Genomic DNA, 21,302 nt, shown 5'->3' with positions numbered 1-21,302 from the left:
TCTATTTGTCAAAGGGATCAAATAAACTGCTGAGGGTATATCAGACCCATACTACTTCCAAGCAGCAAATCTAGGAGTTAAAAAAAAAAAAAAAAAAATAATCACTACCCCTGAGGCCAGTACAGCCTGCTGGGTGTTGAGGTCTAACAATAGTAGAAAGGCACAGGTTATCGCTTCTGTTATAGTACATGTATTTGCATTAGCTCTACAAACCAAGACACGCACATTCACCCGTGTTCACGAACAATCCCATAAACTCATTTTATTTTTTTTTCTTCTTTTCTTACAAAATACATTCGCACACATGCTTAACGCTATTCAATATTCTACCTAGCTACATAAACTGTCCCCCTCAGTCTCTGCTGTGCCATATCAAGAGTGCTTAGGTGTACACAGGAGAGAGAGTAGGAATGGCTAGGAAAGTAGTCCATCGGTCAGTGCTTTCTTGCTGATCTTCTGAGGCGGCGCGAAGACTGGCGAAAATTGGATGCTGCATCATTAGCTAAGGAAATCCTCCTTCCGGTAGCCCTTCTGTAAAACAAAAAAAAGGTGTTCAGTGAGGAGGCACATCTAACTAGTGGGAATGATTGTGTATTGGTTAGCCCTGATGTCTTACAACACTGAGGTCCTGGATTCAGATAATGCCAGTAGCACTAAATTCTTGAAGCGTTTCAGTTTTCTTTGACACTACTAAAATATACAGATAGGCTAATCACTTTCTACCTACAGCCTCTCAACCTTTCAACACAGAGGAACCCCTGAAGTAATGTTCTGGTCTCTGGGAATCCCTGGTAAAAAATACTTTACCTACAACTCATGATACATTAGTGTGATGGTCAGTGGAAAGATTTCTCCTTAGGACTTGTGGTCATTGGAAAGAAGTACCCCCTTACAGAAAGCTGGTGTCAGTAGGAACTATTCTGAGGGGCAAAAACTGCCTATTGCTCAAGGAACCCCTAGCAACCTCTTAGGGGAACCCTAAGCTTCCATGGAACCCTGGCTGAGAAACCCTGGCCTACAGGTTGGTATGTGTCTATATGAGGTAGGAACATTAGTTTGGAAACTCCCTTGGACCAGATAATGCAATTGATCAGGAACAGTCTCCCAAGTGCAGCAGAATATTGCAATATAAAATATAGGATATAAATCTATAACTAGAAACTGAAACATTTTCTTATCCCCCAAAGGAGGTAACCTCTCCACTATCCCCTGCCCAATTGTCAATCCACCTAGCAGTATAGTCCTGACAATAGGATCATGTACCGTGATCCAAACAGGTTTCACACTTCGGCCTTATGCTGATGGGTAAATGCAACTTGCCTTCACCTGCATTCTGCATTTTTTTAGATCAGTTTAAAATGCTTCAGAAATTACATATGGAGAGTTTATTGACAGAGGCATTTGATCTGCTATAGTTAATTTCCTAAACTGCATCAACGGGTTTTTCTATTCCTATTATACTGATAAGGTAGAAGTTCACAAAAGCCCATCAACACAGGCCCTTTAAGAGACCACACACTATCCAATAAAATGGTACAAACTTCTTTTAGCTGTTCCATCAATATGTATTGGACTGGTAGGTTGCATGAGCTATGTGGTGTGCACCCAGAGGCTGCTGACCTCCCTCTTATGGTTTAGGGATGAGAGGTAGTCTAGTAGAGAAGAACTTGGGCAGGGCTAAAAAAAAAAATGCATGGTACTTTAGTGCATCAGAATTAGTGTTGTCAGTTCATGGGCTTTCTGGCAGAACTAACAAGATTGGACCATGCAACCCACACTAGAAAAAAAAAAAAAAAAAAGGTAAATAAAATACACCAAGTGGTGCATATAGCATGCCCTGTCCTTTTCCCTGCTGTTTCCGTGGCAGCATTCATTGGCTTCGGAAGATACCACAATAATCACTCTCCTGCACTGTACAGTAAGTCCCAACGTGGTATCAAACTCTTATCTTGACACCTTAATGTATGTGGATAATGCATTCCCTGCTGCCTTCCACAGACTGGGGATGTCCAAGTCGACTGCAAGTATAGGAAAAACACAGATGGCGCGTTGGCCTAGGCCTTATGTGGAATGCTTGTAGACACATATGTCTACAAGCTTTACACATGTAATGCCTAATGCATAGGCCTAGGCCTTCGGTGTAATGCTTGTAGACACGTGTCATCAAACCAACAACAACCCAAAATCTACAGAGTTGGGTCACCCTGGCAAGGCAGAGTCAGGTTACCCTGACATGGCAGCTGTAAACTCCGGTCACCCTGACATGGCCGAGTGGGGTCATGCAGCTGCCATGTAAGGATGACCTGACTCTGCCATGTCAGGATGACCGGAGTTTAGGGTGACCCGACTCTGCCATGCCAGGGTGACCCCACTCTTGCCATGTCAGGGTGACTGGAGTTTAGGGTGATCTGACTGCCATGCCAGGGTGACCCCACTCTGCTATGTCAGGGTGACCTGACTCTGCCATGCCAGGGTGACCCAACTATGCAGATTTTGGGTTAGGGGTATGTATATATATATATATATATATACACACACACACACACACACATATATATATATATATATATAATTAAATAAAAAGGCCTCATGAAAACGCAAGCGCTAAACGCGGGTAAACGCGTTCAGGATGAAAGGTCGCCTGAGTGTGAACGGGGGCTAACGCTACACGTCAAGTAACAAATAAAAACGTTTTTTCTTTGAAAAATAAACGTGTTCCTATTAAAACCCCAAACAACTCCTTCCCCTTCTGCCTCTAGCTATTATTTTACTGCTGATTTTTTTTTCTATTTTTAGCCATTAATAAATTAAACTTTTTTTTGTTTTTATCCATTTTTTTTAATTGTTGCATAAAAAAAATGGAAATGCCTTTAAAATGGCACTTAAATTTTGTTCTGGTACAAAGCATTGCAAACAGGACAAATTGTAAAAGAAATCATAGATTTTTAAAATAACTTTTTTAAATTACCACCCATCAAAAGTAGAAAAGGTGTGTTTTTTTTGTCACGTGTCTATGGTTAGCATAAATAATAAAAGAATTCAAGAGAAGATCACCAAAAGAAAGCCTTTTTTGTCCTGTATTACTTTGTTATTTTAAGCAATTCTTCTGAAGAACGGGCCCATAGCAGAAACGTAAAAATTGCTCTGGTTAAAAGAGACAAAAATTGATAATTTTTTTTTTCATTTGGCTAAACATACACTTTAAGGTTTTGCTTCCAATTAAGAAAATATTACATGTCAGGGATGTTGGGGATACAGTTTATCTTAAAAAAAAGAAAACCTGAATTGGAGGGAACTAGGACCATTTCAGTTGCTGACCTGCTCCTGGAGATGCCCGTAGCTGTCACTTCTGAATTCTTTAAAATAAGCAACAAGCATACAGTCGGGTAAGAAATCCAAATTTGCATATTTTTTTGATTCAGAAAGCACTTAATGTATGTGCAGGGATCAGTATGGCAGCCAGGAGGGTAGCATTTTCAAGAGGTCAGCAAACTCAGTCTTGCTATCCACACAGGCAGTCTCTTTTTTTTCAGCACATAAACCCCCTTTTATAAGAGTTAACATATTAGGCACACAATATAAAAAAAAAACCCTTGTACCGAGTCATGACCTTCACTCTTCACCTCACTGCTGGAACAATGTAGATTATATGGGGAGGTCAATGGTATATGTAAAAGTGCTGTACAAAATCTACTTACTGATTTGTAGTCCCGATGTAACTTGCTGTATTGCCACATATTGGTAAGGAGGCTGGAGGCTGCTCGGGAGGCCTTCTCACTGTCTGGACTAAAGAAGAGACATGTTCATCATAATGTGTTGCTCTCTAGCATTATAGCCTACAGATACTAATCAACTATAGATGAATACCTTCTCATTTCTTGTAATTCTTCACAGAGTAACTTTAATTTTGGGGGGGGGAAATAAAAAAAAATTCCCTATGGTCTATGTACATTGCAAGGATTTTAACAAAAATTGTAACAGATTCCAACTGGTTTCTGCTTTTAACTCCATGGAGACTTTGCCTTTTTCTGACACTTTTTGCTTACAAGTTAAAAATCATTTTTTGCTAGAAAAAACGACTTGGAACCCCCAAACATTTTTTTTTTCTAGCAGAGACCCTAGAGAAAAAAAATGGCGGTCATTGCAATATTTTATGTCACACTGTATTTGCGCAGTGGTTTTCCATACGCAATTGTTATGAAAAAAAATACACTTTCATAAATTATAAAAAAACAGTAAAGTTAGCCTAATTGTTTTTGTAGAATGTGAAAGATTTTGTCACGCTGAGTAAATAGATACCGAACAGGTCATGCTTGAAAAATTGCACGCACTCGTGGAATGGTGACAAACTACGGTACTTAAAAATCTCCATGGGCAAGGCTTTTAAAAAGCACCAGATTTTTTTGTGTTCCAGTTTTAGTAAATCCCCCCCCCCCCCCCCAAAGTGTCATTTCTGTCCACTGCCTCGTTTCTCTGCTAGAAGCATGAGTTATTGCTGACAAGTTTACCTGACACCAAGAAAAACATGATGACAGGAGAGGGAGCTCCAACTGATTGACAGCCTCAGCTCTGTTCCTGTGTGCTGTATAAAAGGGGTGTGCCCCTTTCCTCCAATCAGTTCTCATAGCTCTCCTCACTGATGTAACTTCAGCTCTCCGCCCCCTCGAGCAGGGGAGGGCTGGCAGCCTTAGGTCTGGGGGGCAAGTCTAGTCAAGTGGCCCATTGAACCATCGAATCAGCTTACCATCCATGCCCACCTGGTTTTGGACTTGCAGCTGTATACAGTGTCTGGCCCCTACATTAATCCAGCCCTGAGTGAGGCCTTTTTACCAGGTTTTACTACTTTTCAGAGTGGCCCGGGGGGCAATTGCCACCCTGCCCCCCTTGCCAGTCCTCCCCTGCCCTCGAGAAACTGGCTTCCTTTAGAGTGTCCTCGGGGGGCAGAGCGATGGGCCTGAAAACTCCCACTGCTGCATTCAGCTTCATGTGGTGATTTATGATTTGCAGTCCGTAGGACGTAGGGCGGTGCTTTGAGCTGAACTGCGCAACTTCTGGTTTCTTGAGTCGACTCATCTTGGTCTCACAGTGGAATGCAAGGCCTGAGCCTCTCGGAGTTGGCCCAGTTGGCGCAGTAGCCCACCAGTCATGCTGTCCTCGACTTCCTGTGTGTTGCTGCTGCTGCGCTGCAGTGTACTTCGGGAAGTGACTTTGCTATCTGTGGGACGGGTGTTGATTGGACTGCAGTGCGCGCCCCTCCCCCCCCCCCCCCCCATCCCTTATTTTATTGCACTTATAATTATTTCACATTAGCAATCATGGGTGTGTGGGCGTTGCAGGCAAATATTTTATTATGTCCTATGCAGCATCAGCACATAATATTGTTTACCATAATGGAACTATTGGCATCTTATGCATGGGGATACTGAAGAAAGAAAGACGCTGCTCCAGGTGTATGGTGTGTAGTAATTGCCAGAAGATAGGATATCCCATAGAGTGCTGGCCCCGGCCCGCCTCCGTGGGAACACTTGTAGAAAAAGAAATAGCCGCACATCCAGGGATTCCAATAAGCTTCAAATACCTTTAATTAATTATGCATGGGGATGGTTACCCTGCATCCCCAAGATAGGAGATCTGCATGAATGAGTTCATCTAGTCCTGGTGTGACCCCAGGAGCTGTCTCCCATCATCATAGTGGATTGGCTGGTGTGTGATTTCATTGGGGGTCAGCCAACCCCCCTTCATGTGTTGTACCTATACACTTCCCCCTATATGAGGCATGGGCATATGATGTCCTGAAGTCATCCCAGCTGCTTGCTGGCTCCTGGTTCCCCCCCCCCCCCCATAACATGTCTTTATAGGACATGGGTATAGGAGCATCTGCTTTCAGTATCTTATCAGAGTAGTGACATCATACATAGAATATACTGATTGTTTTTTTCTGTCCAAGTCTGATTTATGACAAGTGTGTTTATATCAGGATTACACCCAAGGCAACAGAGGAATACAAATGACCGGAATGAACATCTTAGTTTGTAGCTGGTTGGTCCAGTGATTGTCGGCTTTTAGCACTTTATTGAAAGTAGTGACATCATTCAGAAAATATGAATAGATTATTCATATAGAAAAAGGTCTTAATAGCACCCTACAAAGTAGGTGCTAGGTAAACGCATAATGGGCTTTGGCTGCCTAACAGCAGGGCCATGATTTTCAGCTGGACTGTCATGTCTCCCAGGTGTGGCTGCTGAGAGGGGAGTCTCCCCACTGGCTCCATGAGAGAATTCTCATTGGGCAGTGGAGGAAACCCAATCAGTGGCCCATTCAGGCCTGTATCTACCCCAGAAGGCAGATTCTGCCGCAGAGGATTCTGGAAGTGGGTATAAGTTTGAGGGGAACGCATGATGCAGCATCTTTGGTGGGAGTCCCAGGGGGGGGGGGGGGGGGGGGGGAGTACGGCTGTCTCCCCTCCTGTCAGAAGGATCGGTTGTCTCAGGTGGCTGCCTGAGAATCCAGAAAGGATAGCTGAGCTGAGCTGCAGAAAGGATCCGGTGTGCCGAGGACCAGCGGAGGAAGAGGGGTTCAGATCCAGGAAAGCCTCCCAAGGTCGTGAGTACTGTGAACTGCTCCAGGGGGTCTGCCTAGTGTAGAGGGGACCACTCCAGTGAAGGTCCCAGGGATCCTGGAGCCTGCAAGTGTCAAGGGGGTTGCCTAGTGAAAGGACCCTGAAGTGTTAAGGGGGTTGCCTAGTGAGAGGACCCTGGAAGTGTAGAGGGGGCGCCAGCGGTTGGGCCCTGAAGAGTCAAGTCAAGTGTGCAGTGTTAGGAGTTGCAGCAGCACAAGCAGTTATGAGAAGCTACCTCAGTCAGTGAAGGGCTGGAGGGAGTCATACGCAGGACTTTTGAGCTAGACAGAGTGTCAAGAGTCAAGGATTATTACAGTCCTGGATCTTCTGAGTCAACCAAGGAGTTAAAGTCGAAGTTTCAGCACTTTCAGCAGAACAGTAATTCAAGCGCCAGGAAGCGTTGGTCGGCATTCAGCTGGCGTCAGGATAGCGCCAACAGGCATCTTTTTTTCAGAGTGTCCCGGTTAAACCTAGTTGAACCGGAGGAGTCCCCCACTCATTCCCTTCTCCCATCTCTATTATAAAATAAACAAAATAAACCAAAGATGCCGGAATGGTTATTGTCTCAGCTCTCACACTTGGCTTTTCAACTTCAATGTATTGGAAGTGTTACCGGTAACAATGGCAGACCCACATCAGGCCCAATGCCTGGAAATATTGCTATATATATATATATATATATATATATATATATATATATATATATATATATATATATATATATATATATATATATATATTCACAATCTGATGTGCTGGAGGGATGGGCAGGAAGCTAAGGGAGGGCGAGATGGCCCCAAATCGACTATGCCCTTGGAGGCCTTGAAAGGCCCATTTTTTTTTGTGTAAAATGTAAAATTACATTTAATTTAGTTTTTTTTTTGCATTTGCGCCGCCACTGGTGGGATCTGTAAAGACCTGAAATCAGTAAAATAAAATTTGAACTGGACTGCCAACCATACATCTGGTGGTTTCTTCATTCTACTTTCATTTCAGGCACCTCCCTCTTTGGGCCGATCAGAGCTTAGGAAAGTGACCTCTTAAATGACAGGTCAATGAATCTAAATATAGCAAAATCCTGATCCAGCTATACACCAACTTATAACAGTGTTGGGGTTCTGCCTCACGTGTTTGATCTAGTTTTATCTATTTTAACATTACAAAGTACTTCGCATAAAGGTACAATATGAGTGAATAAGTAATCTGCCACTTTTTTTTAATTAAATAATGTGTGCTACTGCTACCACCTAGATCTCACCTCTTGTTCTGGTACTAGACCTAGCCTTATACAATGTACTGTGTACTTATCTTGTCTAGCACCACTTACCCATCTCGATTCTTCTTGATGTACATTAGTTTGCTGAGCCCATTGAAATATACTATATCCCGTGCTGCGAGAGGTCCAGCCACAGTCAAGTTATTGAGCACAGCGACAATGTTCACGATGACTTCAGAAGGAGGACTTTTATCATTGCTGTCCCCAGGAAGCTTCTCCAGAAGATGGCTGACTAGCTTGGTGGCTGTAACATCAATAACATAATTAGCAAGGATGAAAGACCACAGTCCATCTAATTCTATATACCCCTATAAATTCTAACTCTATTGATACAGAGTAATGCAAGGTAAGATTTAAGAAAAGAGATGCCAAACTGAGAAAATAAACTTTCACTGTGAACCTGCTGGAGGCAGTCAGACCAGTTCCCAAGAAGCAGAGGCACTGTAAAAACCCTGCTTCATGTGGGTGCAATGCAAATTTATATAACTCAGTAAACTTTCTGACCTTATCAAAGTTACTATATTTCTTAAATTGGATAGACAGGCAATTAGATTTATTTGCCACCTGGAGGCTCTCTAAGCCAAGAAAAGTTGTTTTACTGCAACAAGATCCAGTATAATGGATAACACGTGGTCAGTAATCAGCATAATAAAAACCTCATACATGGTAAACAAAATGATCAAATATGAGAAGAAACTTGAGCACTCACACATCTCATCCTTGTTCCTGGCATGTCTTGATAGATTGCGGATGAGCCCTGTTAGGGAACGCAGCTGGCTGTGATCTGCAGTTCTAAGACGGTCCAGAACGGGGTTCAGAATTCGTTCTTGTTCCAGTGCCACCTGGCTCATGACAGCTGCCCACTGTTAAAACACAAACATATTTACATACAAAGCTCTAAACCTGCACATTTCAGAAAGTTGATTATCATAATATATATCATACCCATCACACCCCTACAACGACTTATGTCATGTCAAAAGGACATCTCTCAGCTATTTCTACATTACACCTAGGGCCGGTGCTACACCATTTTACACCCTAGGCAAGACCAGCTACTTGCGCGCCCCCCCCCCAAAATAAATAAAAAGAGAAGGGGTTAAAAACTCCTCTATGTCATATCCAGTGACCCTGATCTGATGGTTACTCCATGTAATGCACAGGGACCCCCATATTCCTCCATGTCAAACCTGGGGACCCTGATGTCTGCCTTGTCTCTTCTGCTCCAGTAAAGGTACCGCCCTCCAGTGGCGAGCTCCGGGTCAGGTTCAGCTCTCCTCTGCTCCCTGCTTAATACCGACCCAGGGAAATGAATGTCTGCCCACCAGCTCAGTGTAGAGAGTTACATCCTGCCCAGGGTTTATGCCACTCAGCTCCAGACAAAGAGGATCATCATGCAGGCAGCACTCTGGTGGGCTCCCTTCCCTTCCTCGTGGATGCGCCCCTAGGTGGCAATGCGCCCTAGGCGGCTGCCTAGTTTGCCTAGGGGAAGCACCGGCCCTGATTACACCCCATTCATATTCTAACCACTTGCTACTACACTGAATACCTTCTACATGTTATATATACACACACGTTTTTTCCACAAGATATTGGTTATTATGTTAATAGTTTATATTGTAGTATTCCTCTTAGGGCATATTTCTACCAAGACCTTAAAAAAATACACAGGCCAGTTTATCTCTAATCAAGCGATCACATTATAAATTCTTGTAGTCATTTTCAGGCTTTGAACAAGTATTCGCTCAAACAGGTTATTGCATACCCTGCGATCTCCGGCTGTGATATTTTGTAGTGCTCCTGCTGCCGCCTCTGTTGTGTTTCTGTTGAGTTCACATTGCTGCAGTAGTCGGTTGTATAGATGGACAATCTGTGGATGCCACAACCACTCCACCCCCTTCGGATCCTTTGAGATCTCTGCAAAAGTGGCAAGGTCTGTGCCCTGTTGCTGTAAGAAAGAGTGAGGTACAGTGTGAGTCTGGTAATGAGCAACAATGAAAGGTAAAAACATAGATCATCTGTGTGGTGAACCTTTAATTAAGTCAGCCAAAAGTGTGAATTTGCTTCTAGCTGGAACATGGTGGGCCAAGTAAGCCTCTGGCTTCCTGCAAGTCTCGGATACACTAATAGCCAGTCCTCACTGACATATTTGCCATCTATGACCATATGGGAGTTTTGGGTGTTCCATAAGCAACAGAAGCATAACAATTGTTCTACAAGGCTCAATCACTGACCCAAGGATGACATAATTGTACATAAAAGAGATCCTGTCACCAGATCATTCATTTCAAGAAAGATCTTCCTGAAAAATGTTAGGCATTTTTAAAGCAGAACTAAACATACCTTCTCTCCGACAGTCTCATTCCTAGTCAACATCTTCTGTTGTGTGTAGGTCTTTGGCCATCCTTATTGGTCGGAGTGGGATGACGTCACTCCTGTGCACGTGCAGGAGGCTGTCATTTTTATATAAGAGTCTGTGTAATTGGATAACTACATAAATACCAGCAGGTCACCCAGCTTGGTAACTTTAGTATTCTTTCCTGCTATTTAATGGTTTTGGGGACCTCCCGGTATAGTATTTTTAGGACTCTCATTGTGTGCGAAGGCAACCCTCCAATTTATTGAATACATCCCGCAGGAGGCTGTCATCCCAGCACACAGAAACCAGGGATAGCAGTGTAAGCTGAGCTGCATGTGCACAGCTCAGTTAACATGCCTGAGGAAACCGAGAGTAGGCATGTAGGTGCACCTTATTGCAGAAGAAACATTTAATGTCTCTTCTGCAATAAAGAGCCTGTCTGCTCACTGACAGCAGAACTTTAGTTTCACTTTAACATATTTTGTTGCACGTTATTTACCTTTAAAAGATCCAAAAGCCCTGCTAGGCACCAACACCACCACCTTGGGTGTGAGATCAGCAGCTCTAGTACACTCAGAGCGCTCACTCGACATTCTATAGTATTCTCCTTTGCTCCTTCCCCAGAAGCTACATAAAAGGCTATGTAGGGAGGTGAAGGGAGGGGTACAGGAGCTGGGCCAGCACAGAGTATTAGACACTCTTCAAAAGAGAGGAGGCCTATGCCATGCAACAAGGAAGGGATCGAACGATTTAGAGTATTCAAATTTTCCAGCAAGGTAAGAAGCACAATGCAAGTTGATAATTTAAAGAAAATACACTGCATGTAAGGATTACTTGACATTTCCTATGCTATTACCTGCAATTTTAAAGTTGGTGATATCTTAGTAAAATTGTGTCCAATAGATTATGGCAGTGAGTTTTAAAAAATTACCTCTTTCAGTTTTCGGCTCTGAGGGGTGAAACAACCCACAGCGTCTCCTGCCGCGGTGCGTCCCCTCTGGGTTCCTTCCAGTCTTTGCAGGGTAGATGGTGGCAACTCATCATACAATCGGTAGGACAGGTTTCTGAGCACACATACTGCATTTTCAACACTCTAGAAAGGTATATGAAGTTGTATTTACAAAAAATGGCCAACCCTTTGGATAAATCAACATAGTAAGAGCCATAGCCTCAGTCATGCTCATCCTAGTTATAGTTACATTTCGCTCTCGGTTTGCCATGACCAAAAATGATCTCCGTACCATTGGTACCAAAGAAACAAGGAATGGATGAAGTGCCATTTGCACACTTTCTTGATTAGCTTCTAGAGCAAAGCCTTGTAACCCTATGCTTCAATAGATTATATTTATATATGGACAAAATAGACAGACATTCTATTTCTAGACTTTGCATTTTTTTGCAAGAGAATTAAAAGGTTTGGTAATAGTCAAATGCTGCATTTTAATTTTAGAAGTTTTATCAAGAAAAAAAAAAAAAATAATAATTTTCCAGTAGTTCATCACTTATGTTCCCCTAAATAAAACATGCAAACGCAAGGTGAGATTTTTTTACAGCGCACAGCAGATTATGTACAAAAGTCAAAGTTTAAAGTATACCTTAAGGCAAAAAAAAAACCTCTTTTTGGATAGAATAGAGTAGGATTAGAAAACCTGTCAGTTTTTATTGTTGTCTGTGCCCCCATTAGGAAGATTCACTCTCTCTGTCTTATTTATCTTTATCATTGAAAGTAAAAGAAAATCCCAAATTTTGGGTTGTCCTCAGCAAAGTAATAGAGGGGTAATCTTCCAATGAAGACACTAGTTCTGGTGCCCGGGGGGTTCCCAAGGAATTCCCTTGATTTGCATGGATTTCCTCTCATTTCCTGCTTGGCTATGGGACAAGAAGTGACTAGAAATCTCTGCAATAGGACACAGATGGTGAAAAAAAAATCTGACAGGGGTTACTATCCTCCCTTACATGATTCAAAATAAAAAAAGAAAAATTTGCCTATAGTTCTACTCTAAAGTTTTTACCTCTTATACAAAGGAGAAAAAACAGCTTTTGCTGTAAAACTTATTGCAAAAATGCTAAACAGAGCTCAAGCTTACATGCTCAATTGCGACTCTCCCTAAAAGCATAAATTATTATGTGTCAGCAATGGATCACTACTGGTTTATTGAATTACAGGAAAGTTTGGCAGAGCAGCTCTGCTCTGTTCCAAGAGAACCACTGGAGCTCACATGCAATCCCAGGGACTGTCATCATTCTGCATCGAGGTTGCATTGTGCTCCAATAGTGCCTGGACCATAAGTCTGGGATGGAGTAAATGCATCCTGGTGCTGTTCACAGCCAGTTCCAAGTATACTGTATTAGCAGTAGATTCTTCAGCTCTGTGTTAAATATATAGCATATAGCTAAAGTAAATGTAAACCAAATCATTTTTAATAGCTTTAAATATGCAGCTCTCAATAAAATCCATGGTTATTCTGCCATGAAGGTCTTTTAATCCATTACTGTCTTAACCACTTAAGCCCCGGAAGATTTTACCCCCATTCCGACCAGGGGGTATTTTGCGATTCGGCACTGCGTGACTTTAACGGACAATTGCGCGGTCGTGCGACGCTGTACCTAAATGAATTTGGCGTCCTTTTTTTCCCCACAAACAGAGCTTTCTTTTGGTGGTATTTGATCACCTGTGCGATTTTTTGATCACGCGCTATAAACAAAAAAAGAGCGTAAATTTTGCAAAAATAGCAATATTTTTCACATTTTTTTATATGAAATTCCCCAAAAAAAAAAATGTAAAAATCAAAATTTTTTAACTTTTTCGGCCAATTTGTTTTATGCTACCTATGTTTGGTAAAAAAAAAAAAAAAATCGCAAAAAGCGTATTTTGATTGGTTTGCGCAAAAGTTATCGCGTTTACTAACAAAGGGAAAGATTTTTGTCATTTTTGTTGTTTTTTTTTTTTTAACGTGTAATGGCGGCGATCTGCGATTTTGTTTGCGGTACTGCGACATTGGGGCGGACAGATCGGACCCTTGACTGACATTTTTGACACTTTTGGGGTTACCAGTGACATTTCTACAGTAATCAGTGCTATATATATGCACTGTTACTGTAAAAATACACTGGTAGTGAAGGGGTTAACTTTATTTGGAAGGGAGGGGCTGTGTGTATCCCTAGGGGCGTGCTTTCTACTGTGATTGGCTGTGGCTTCAGCTGTAAGGACACTGATCAACGGATCTACATACTAGATCCGAGTGATCAGTGTCTTAACAGCAAGGAGAATGACAGGTGGCTTGTTTACACAAGCTGCCTGACATTCTCCCTCTCCCCCGCCGATCGCCGAGTGACCGGCGGACATCGGGTCCGCCGGTCACACGCGCGGGGGGGTCCGTGACCACGCGGGAGCGCGCCTCCGGGGGCGCGCGCTCGCTCCCTAGACCCTCACAAGCTAGTGACGTAGCCCTACGTCACTTTGCCTGTGAGGGGCTGACTGCCGACGTAGATCGGCGTTAGGCAGTCGGCAAGTGGTTAAAAGTGAAAACACTCCAATTTGTACTCCTATGTTGTCAATCAAGCTTTCAATGAAGACTACAATTGGAATACACACGATCCATTGTTGTCACCATCAGGAAATCTGCACTGAAAAATGCAATGCAGCCGTTCTGGATTGCATGTGTGTAGGTAGGAAGGACTGAAAAAAGGCTGCATGGGATCAGCAACACCGAGTGCAACAAAGGATTATCAAAAAAAAAAAAAAAGGTAAAAACTATTTTTTTTTTTTTTTTTAAACAAAAAAGATAATTGCTTTGATGCACAGAGCATTAGCTTTGGTCAGAGCTTAAATCCACTAAAGGTGTGTTAAAAATGCACATGAGCTGTAAAAAGTGGCGATTGCTCCTCACCTTGTCTTCAGATTTGCCAGCCTGCAGAGCTTGGTTTATGTATCCAACCAGGGCGTCCACCAGCCCAGGACACTCTCGCATCTTCTGACGGGTCTCCTCACTGGCAGAACTCAGGTTCCTTTAGAAGAATACATAACATGGATCTGACAAATAATCAATTTTGTTCCAACCCACCTACTAAAGCCCAGCAAATTTCATTCATACCGGAGAAAGCCAGTGGCATTGTAAAATATCTCGGCCTCTGATGCATTCTGCTGGATGAGTGCAGATCCTGATGACCCAGAAAGTGGAACCAGCACCCTCTCTGTCAGGGGACTTAGAGTATCACGTGCTAGTCTTGATTTCAGGTTATCACTGGAAGACAAGTTCCATAAAATTCCTAAAAAAAAAAAAAAGAAGAAGTGGAAAAAATTAAATTAGGCTTTTAACCACTTGAAGACCAGGTCTGACAGTTTTTTGTTTACAAGTAAAAATCTGTATTTTTTGCTAGAAAATTACTTAGAACCCTCAAATATTAGGTATAATTTTTTTAACAGAGGCCCTAGAGGAGTGGTATTCAAACTGAGGACAGGATGCGGGCCTTTGCTTGCTTTCAACTGGCCCTTGGGCGTTATTTCCCCCTACAGTCAGCAAAAGTGATGCATAGTTTCTACCACTAAGACCGACAATGGGGCACTATTCCTCCCTAAATACTAATGATGGGGGATGGTTTACCCTCACTGGCGCCAAGACACTTTCTTCTTCCACTGGCCACAGTTCGGCCCCCCTAAAGTTTGAAGAACAGTATGCTGGCCCTTTGCTTCGAAAGTTTTAAGGCTCATGTCCTAAAAGACAAAACGGTGGTCGCTGCAAAAACCCACAATATATAATCTAATTTATAGTAAGATATAAAATATGTTACGCTGAGTAAATGCATGCCAAACATTTCACTCTGTAAAAATGCACATGCTTGTGGAATGTTGACAACCTACAATAGTTAAAAATCTTCATAGGTGACACTTTAAAATTTTTTACAGGTTACCAGTTCAGAGTAAGAAAGGAGGTCTAGAGCTAGAATTATTCCTCTCACTATAACGTTCGAGGCAATACCTCACATGTGTGGTACGAACACCATTTACATATGCGTGCGCCACCTACATATGAGTTGGCCTCTGTGCGTGAGCCTGGGAGGGACGGGGGTGCTTTAAAAACATTTTTTGATCACTTTTTTTGCGGTCACAAGAAATGTAAACATCTCTTGTGATAGCAGTTAAGCATGACAGGTCCTCTTTATAGTCCTCTACCCTTGAAAGGATCACATTTAGGGCTCTTTCACATGGCCTGCCTCCATAGGCGGATACGTGCTGCTCAGCGGGGATCGATCCGCTATCCCCGCTGAGCCGGCGGATGACAGCTCCGTCTCCGCTTGCAGTGCGGAGAGGGAGGTGTCACAACCCCCGCTTCTCTCTATGGGGGATCGGATGAGAGCGGACCCCCTGTCCGCTCTCATCCGATCCGATCCCTGAACAGATGGAAAAATAGGTTTCCATTCCGTCCAGATTTCACGGACAGGATCGGATACGGATGGCAGCGGGTGTCAGCGGAGGGGTCTCCGCTGACATCCGCTGCCCCATAGAGCTGCATGGAGGATCCGATCAGATCCGCCTGAAAAACTGACAGGCGGATCTGATCGGACCGCCCGTGTGAAAGAGCCCTTAGGCTTGGTTCACACTATTCCGAATTGGATGCGGGGAAACCCTCATTCAATTTGCATGACAGGGGAGTGTGAGCCCAGCCTAAAAAAAGAAAAAAACAAAACAAGACAAAAAAAACACACACACACACACACACTTCCTGAAAATAAATAAAAAAAAAATTGCCTGGTTTACATACTCCCTAACCATTAGTGACGACATGCTTGTTGCTTCTGGTCTCCAAACTGCAGCCCTTTACTTGCTTTTATCCAGCCTTTGGGACTTTACTCCCCCACTGTCCACAACAGTGGGGCATAGTTCCTGCCACGCTATTCCTCCTATTGTCACCAATGAAGCAGCAGTGGTCCTCTCACTGACACTATTCCTCCCACTGACACAAATTATGGGGCACTATTCCTGTCACTTACACCAACAATGGGGCACTATACCTCCCACTGACCCCAACAATGGGGCACTATACCTCCCACTGACCCCAACAATGGGGCACTAATCCTCCCCCTAGAATGATGGGGCACGGTTTACTCCCACTGACACCAGGTCATTCTCTACTCCCACTGGCCACAGTCCGGCCCCCCTAAAGTTTAAAGGACAGTAAACTGGCCCTTTGTTTAGAAAGTTTGGAGACCCCTGTCCTAGACCATAGAGATGATCGAGGACGTTCTGGTCCTCGATCACCTCTATTATAAGCGGCCTCAACTGTGATATTGGATCTCAGGCTCCAATCTGGCAGGGTGATGGGAGAGCCTGAAAAACAAGGTATGCACACCGGAGAGCAGTACTTGTAAATGTGATCCGGCGGCTAATCAATGCTGCTTGTAAATGTAATCCAACGGCTAATCAACCATATTTACAGGTTCGAGAATTGCCAGCTGAAAATTTTCATAGGGGGGGTATGGCTGACAGCTGCAGCCATGGCCTTAGTGTGAACACAATGATGTACATGATTGTTCGTCACGTGGTTAAAGGAAGCTTTGCCATTGGTAAGAGAAACCCTTTTCATGGTCTTAATCTGGCCATAGATGGGTCAAAATTCAGTCGATTCAGCAGGGATCAGCTGAATTATCGTTCATTGTGGGAGTGCTCCCTCTCGAGAAGACTTCCATTAAAAAATAATCTATTACCAACATTAGTCAAACCAGGGCCTATAGTTTTGACTATACCTTTATCACTATCTGCTGGTGTCTGAATGAGAATACTTTAGTCCAATGAGCAATTTCAGGATGTTCACCATTTACAAAAGGGGCTACTACTGAGACGTAGACTCTTCGGTGTTACTACATGGGTGGGTCAAAATCAGGTGGGGGAATTATCCTATTTACATCGAGGTAGATGCTAGCCTTGTCCCTGCTGGAGAAGAGTCTGCTCCTCAACCCTATGCGAGGCAGGGGGTTGTTACACCTAGTATTTGGGCTTGTTATACTTTGTATGTTGCGGTCAAGTTTAGATGTATGTGGTGGTTAAGTTTAGATAAACTCCGCATTTGTGAGCATGTATAAAGTGAACCTTTCAATTTCCCAAGCGTCTCGACTTTATAATACCTTCAGATTTTGCACCATCAGCCTTTTAAAATACTTTTCTTCTTTCTCCAAAACATGCAGTCCAACCTAACTAAACACTATTGTGACTGATTTGCAAATTGTAACTTTTTTGTCTAAATTCAACAGCTAAGCCCTCATCTCCATCTCCAAGCACTCCTCAGGCCTTTTATGTGTGCAGAGAGAAGTCAGGGCCAAGTGAACCCATAGGTAGGCAAGGTTGCAAACTCCAGTCTAACTGTCTGCAATGGGAAAGAGGCACCCCAAATAAAATCCCCAACAACCCCACTGTAGCAGCCCCTCCCCCTTAAAAATGTTCCTGGTTGTGTCATTTATTTCCTTAAGCTGGCCACACATGGAGTGCATTTTGTCTGGTTCCTGATAAACTGGATAAAATTTGAGGCCATGTTAGCATTCTGGCCATCTGAAATTTGAAGGAGGAAATTTGTTGGCTAAACAGCAGCTGCATCCAAATATATGCAGTCACTGTTCGGTATCCTGAAAACTACAGGTGCAGGCTGTCTGTAAAATAGCCGTCAGGGAAGACTCCTCCATCCACCCCATTTTGCATAGATGGAAAACGTAATGATTTATCTTTCTAGGTCTACTTGGGCTTGTTACTTTAGGTTTTTGTTTCATTGCCAAGTCTGACATGGAATACTCAAACCAGGTTGGGAATCGGAGTGGGGGTGGGGGGGGGGGGTCACATATGGCATTACCTCCTTGGCTCTATAAGAACCTTGTCATGTTTTTGACCTGGGGCTGTGAAGGACAACTTGACTTCACCTTCTCTATGCTGTTCAATACATAAGATTGTGCTGCCCATAGTGGGTAGGAAGAACTGTGTGTTTAATCACAAATTATTCTGCTGCTTTAAACTGAGCATAATACATTCTCTGTAACAGTTTAGAATTAGAAAAGTGAAAGCGTACCAGTTACATTCTTTTTGAGCTCATCATCTTGTTCTTTAAGTGCCACTAGAAGCTCATAGATGCCATTTTCCTCCACCAGCGCCATCTTGTTGTCAGGGCTGTCGTAGATCAGATTGCGCATTGCCCCTGTGGCATGGCGCTGCACCTCTTGGTTGGAGTGATTGAACAATTTCACCAGCTTGGGGATGGCCTGCAAACTTCGAGCCTAAACAATATACGCAATATGAAGCTACCATGAGTATAATCATGTAAAGCCCATGACGGGTTAGAAGCTATTTTGGGTTTAAACTAATTATAATGAAACTTCCCAGAAGTAAACAATCACTCACCTGTTTCTTAGCTTCTGTATCACTGTAACAGCGGTGCTGTATATAGGCTGCTCCTAGCACCTGGAGATTGGCATCAGTTGCCATTAAATATTTCACAGCTGATGGCATGTCAATGTCATCGAACCTGAAATGTAACGCAGAATAATTTGATTAGTTCTTGAAGAGATTATTTGTGTTATGAAGCCTCATGCTGCATCAAGCACAGGAAAACAAAGAAGCTTGATTTTTTAAGCTAGACCTACCAATCAGATCCTAGTAATGAATTGAGATAAAACCATAATTTGCTGCAACAGTACTAGAAATGGCTTTAGTGACTTCTCAAATTCACCCATAAACTACAACAGCGGTAGGGAAAACATATTCAAGGATTTACAGGGCATCCAGAAAGTATTCACAGCGCTTCACTTTTTCCACATTTTGTTATATTACAGCCCTATTCCAAAATGGATTAAATTCATTATTGCCCTCAAAATTCTACAAACCATACCCCATAAAGACAACGTGAAAGAAGTTTACATGAAATCTTTGCAAATGAAAAGCAAATAAAAAAAAAAAATCCAATGTCCATAAGTATTCACAGCCTTTGCTCAATACTTTGTTAGTATGATGCTACAAGCTTGGCACACCTATTTTTGGGCAGTTTCTCCCATTATTCTTTGCAGATCCTCTCAAGCTCCCATTAGGTTGGATGGGGAGCATCGGTGCACAGCCAATTTCAGATCTCTCCAGAGATGTTCAATCGGGTTCAAGTCTGGACTCTCGCTGGGCCACCCAAGGACATTCCCAGAGTAGTTCCGTAGCCATTACTTTTGTTATCTTGGCTGTGTGCTTGGGGTCGTTGTCCTGTTGGAAGGTAAAACCTTCCCCCCAGTCTGAGGTCCAGAGCACTCTGGAGCAGATTTTCATCAAGGATGTCTCTGTACATTGCTGCATTCAACTTTCCCTCGATCCTGACTAGTCTCCCAGTTCCTGCCATTGAAAAACATCCAGGCAGTCTGTCGTGTGCCTTTTTACTGAGGAGTGGTGTAACGGAACTTCAACCCACACTGTACTTCTGGACTTCCATCGGCTTCCTCCCAGTCATGAACATAGATATCAGATTTTCCCAGCTGCCCTCATACAAAGCTAGCCAACAACTTAGCTTGTAGTGGATTGAACACAGAATTTATATACAGCATGGACCTCCCCCTCCTGATCAAATGACCAAACACAGGTCAGGGGTTGCCTGATTACATTATCATATGCAGATGAAATTGTATACAGAAATAGAATTAACCTGAATTATCTAGCCATCTGGATAAAAACAATGTGAGGTCATTAACATTTAACAATGGAACAGACAAACTTAACACAATCCACATCACACCTCAACAGATAGACAATAGGGAGAGCCTGCCAGTGACAGTCTGCCCGTCTCCTACATTGAAGTACATAGCATACACATCTAAAGCATTGCTTTGATTATTTAGGAGTCACAGACTTCATGGCAACAGGCTATAGGTCTCACAGTGTAAAGTGGGATCAAATCTTCATATTTCTTAAGAGATATTGTTGATAAATATTACTCTCCCATTTGAAGTTATCCAAACCATATTCTCAGTGTCCATTAAGTATCTGTCTTTCACTCCCAGTGACGGTGAGTACCGTCACAAGTGGCTTCCATCTGGCCACTCTACCATACAGGCCTGATTGGTGGGGTGCTGTAGAGATGGTTGTTCTTCTAGAAGGTTCTCCTCTCTCCACAGAGAAATCCTGGAGCTCTGTCATAGTGACCATTGGGTTCTTGGTCACCTCCCTGGCTAAGGCCCTTCTCCCCTGATTGCTCAGTTTGGCTGGGTGGCTCACTCTAGGAAGAGTCCTGGTGGTTCCAAACTTCTTCCATTTAGTGATGATGGAGGTTATGTTCTCATTGGGACCTTCAATGCTGCAGACATTTTTCTGTACCCTTCCCTAGATCTCTGCCTCGATACAATCCTGTCTCGGAGGTCTACAAACAATTTTTTGGACTTCATGGTTTGGTTTGTGCTCTGACATGCACTGTTAACTGTGGGACCTTATATAGACAGGTGTGTGCCTTTCCAAATCATGTCCAATCAATTGAATTTACCACAGGTGGACTCCAATCAAGTTGTAGAAACATCTCAAGGATGATCAGTGGAAACAGGATGCACCTGAGCTCAATTTGGAGTATCATGGCAAAGGCTGTGAATACAGTGTACATGGGACTTTATTTTTAAATAAAATTTACAAAGATTTCAGAACAAACTTTTTTTATGTTGTCATTATGGGATATGGTTTGTAAAATTTTGAAAAAAAATAAAATAAAAAATATGGATTTTTGGTCTTACCGTAAAATCCTTTTATCTGATGTTCACTGACACAGCTCCAGACCTTCTTGACCCTTGGGGTTTACGCTGCCCCTACAGGAGTAGGACACTAGGCAGAAAAAAGTTTGTCTATGCCTATAGGGCAGTCCCAGGGGGTATACTCCCACTTCCTGCTATAGGTCTTCAGTTTTGTAACAAGCAGAGTCAGAAGAACATAAAATCCAACTCAATAGAGGGGCAGGTGCTGTGTCCGTCAAAGAGCATCAGAGAAAAGGATTTAACGGCAAGACAAAAATCCAGTTTTCTCTTTCGTTCACTGCAGGACACAGCTTCAGATCTTC

General features: G+C 43.0%; 1 protein-coding gene across 2 annotated transcripts in view; it reads right to left on the bottom strand.

Moving 5' to 3' along the window:
* Positions 1–85: 85 nt before the first annotated feature.
* The window catches only part of PKP3 (plakophilin 3), a 160,487-nt gene continuing 139,270 nt past the window's right edge, over positions 86–21,302 (bottom strand). For both annotated transcript variants that reach the window (XM_082269847.1, XM_082269846.1), the window contains 10 exons: positions 18,635–18,758; positions 18,306–18,510; positions 14,349–14,523; positions 14,145–14,262; positions 11,186–11,347; positions 9,661–9,843; positions 8,605–8,758; positions 7,947–8,139; positions 3,699–3,786; positions 86–531 (listed from right to left, as the gene is read on the bottom strand). In XM_082269847.1, coding sequence (XP_082125973.1) covers positions 499–531; positions 3,699–3,786; positions 7,947–8,139; positions 8,605–8,758; positions 9,661–9,843; positions 11,186–11,347; positions 14,145–14,262; positions 14,349–14,523; positions 18,306–18,510; positions 18,635–18,758 — 1,435 coding nt within the window. In that variant the 3' untranslated portion in view covers positions 86–498. The remainder of the gene's footprint in view (positions 532–3,698; positions 3,787–7,946; positions 8,140–8,604; positions 8,759–9,660; positions 9,844–11,185; positions 11,348–14,144; positions 14,263–14,348; positions 14,524–18,305; positions 18,511–18,634; positions 18,759–21,302) is intronic.

The sequence above is a fragment of the Pelophylax lessonae genome (assembly GCF_965119305.1).
Source record: "Pelophylax lessonae genome assembly, chromosome: 10".
Classification (NCBI taxonomy): Eukaryota; Metazoa; Chordata; class Amphibia; order Anura; family Ranidae; genus Pelophylax; species Pelophylax lessonae.
The sequence above is the reverse complement of the archived record's forward strand: the minus strand, read 5'-3'. Positions and strand labels throughout refer to the sequence as shown.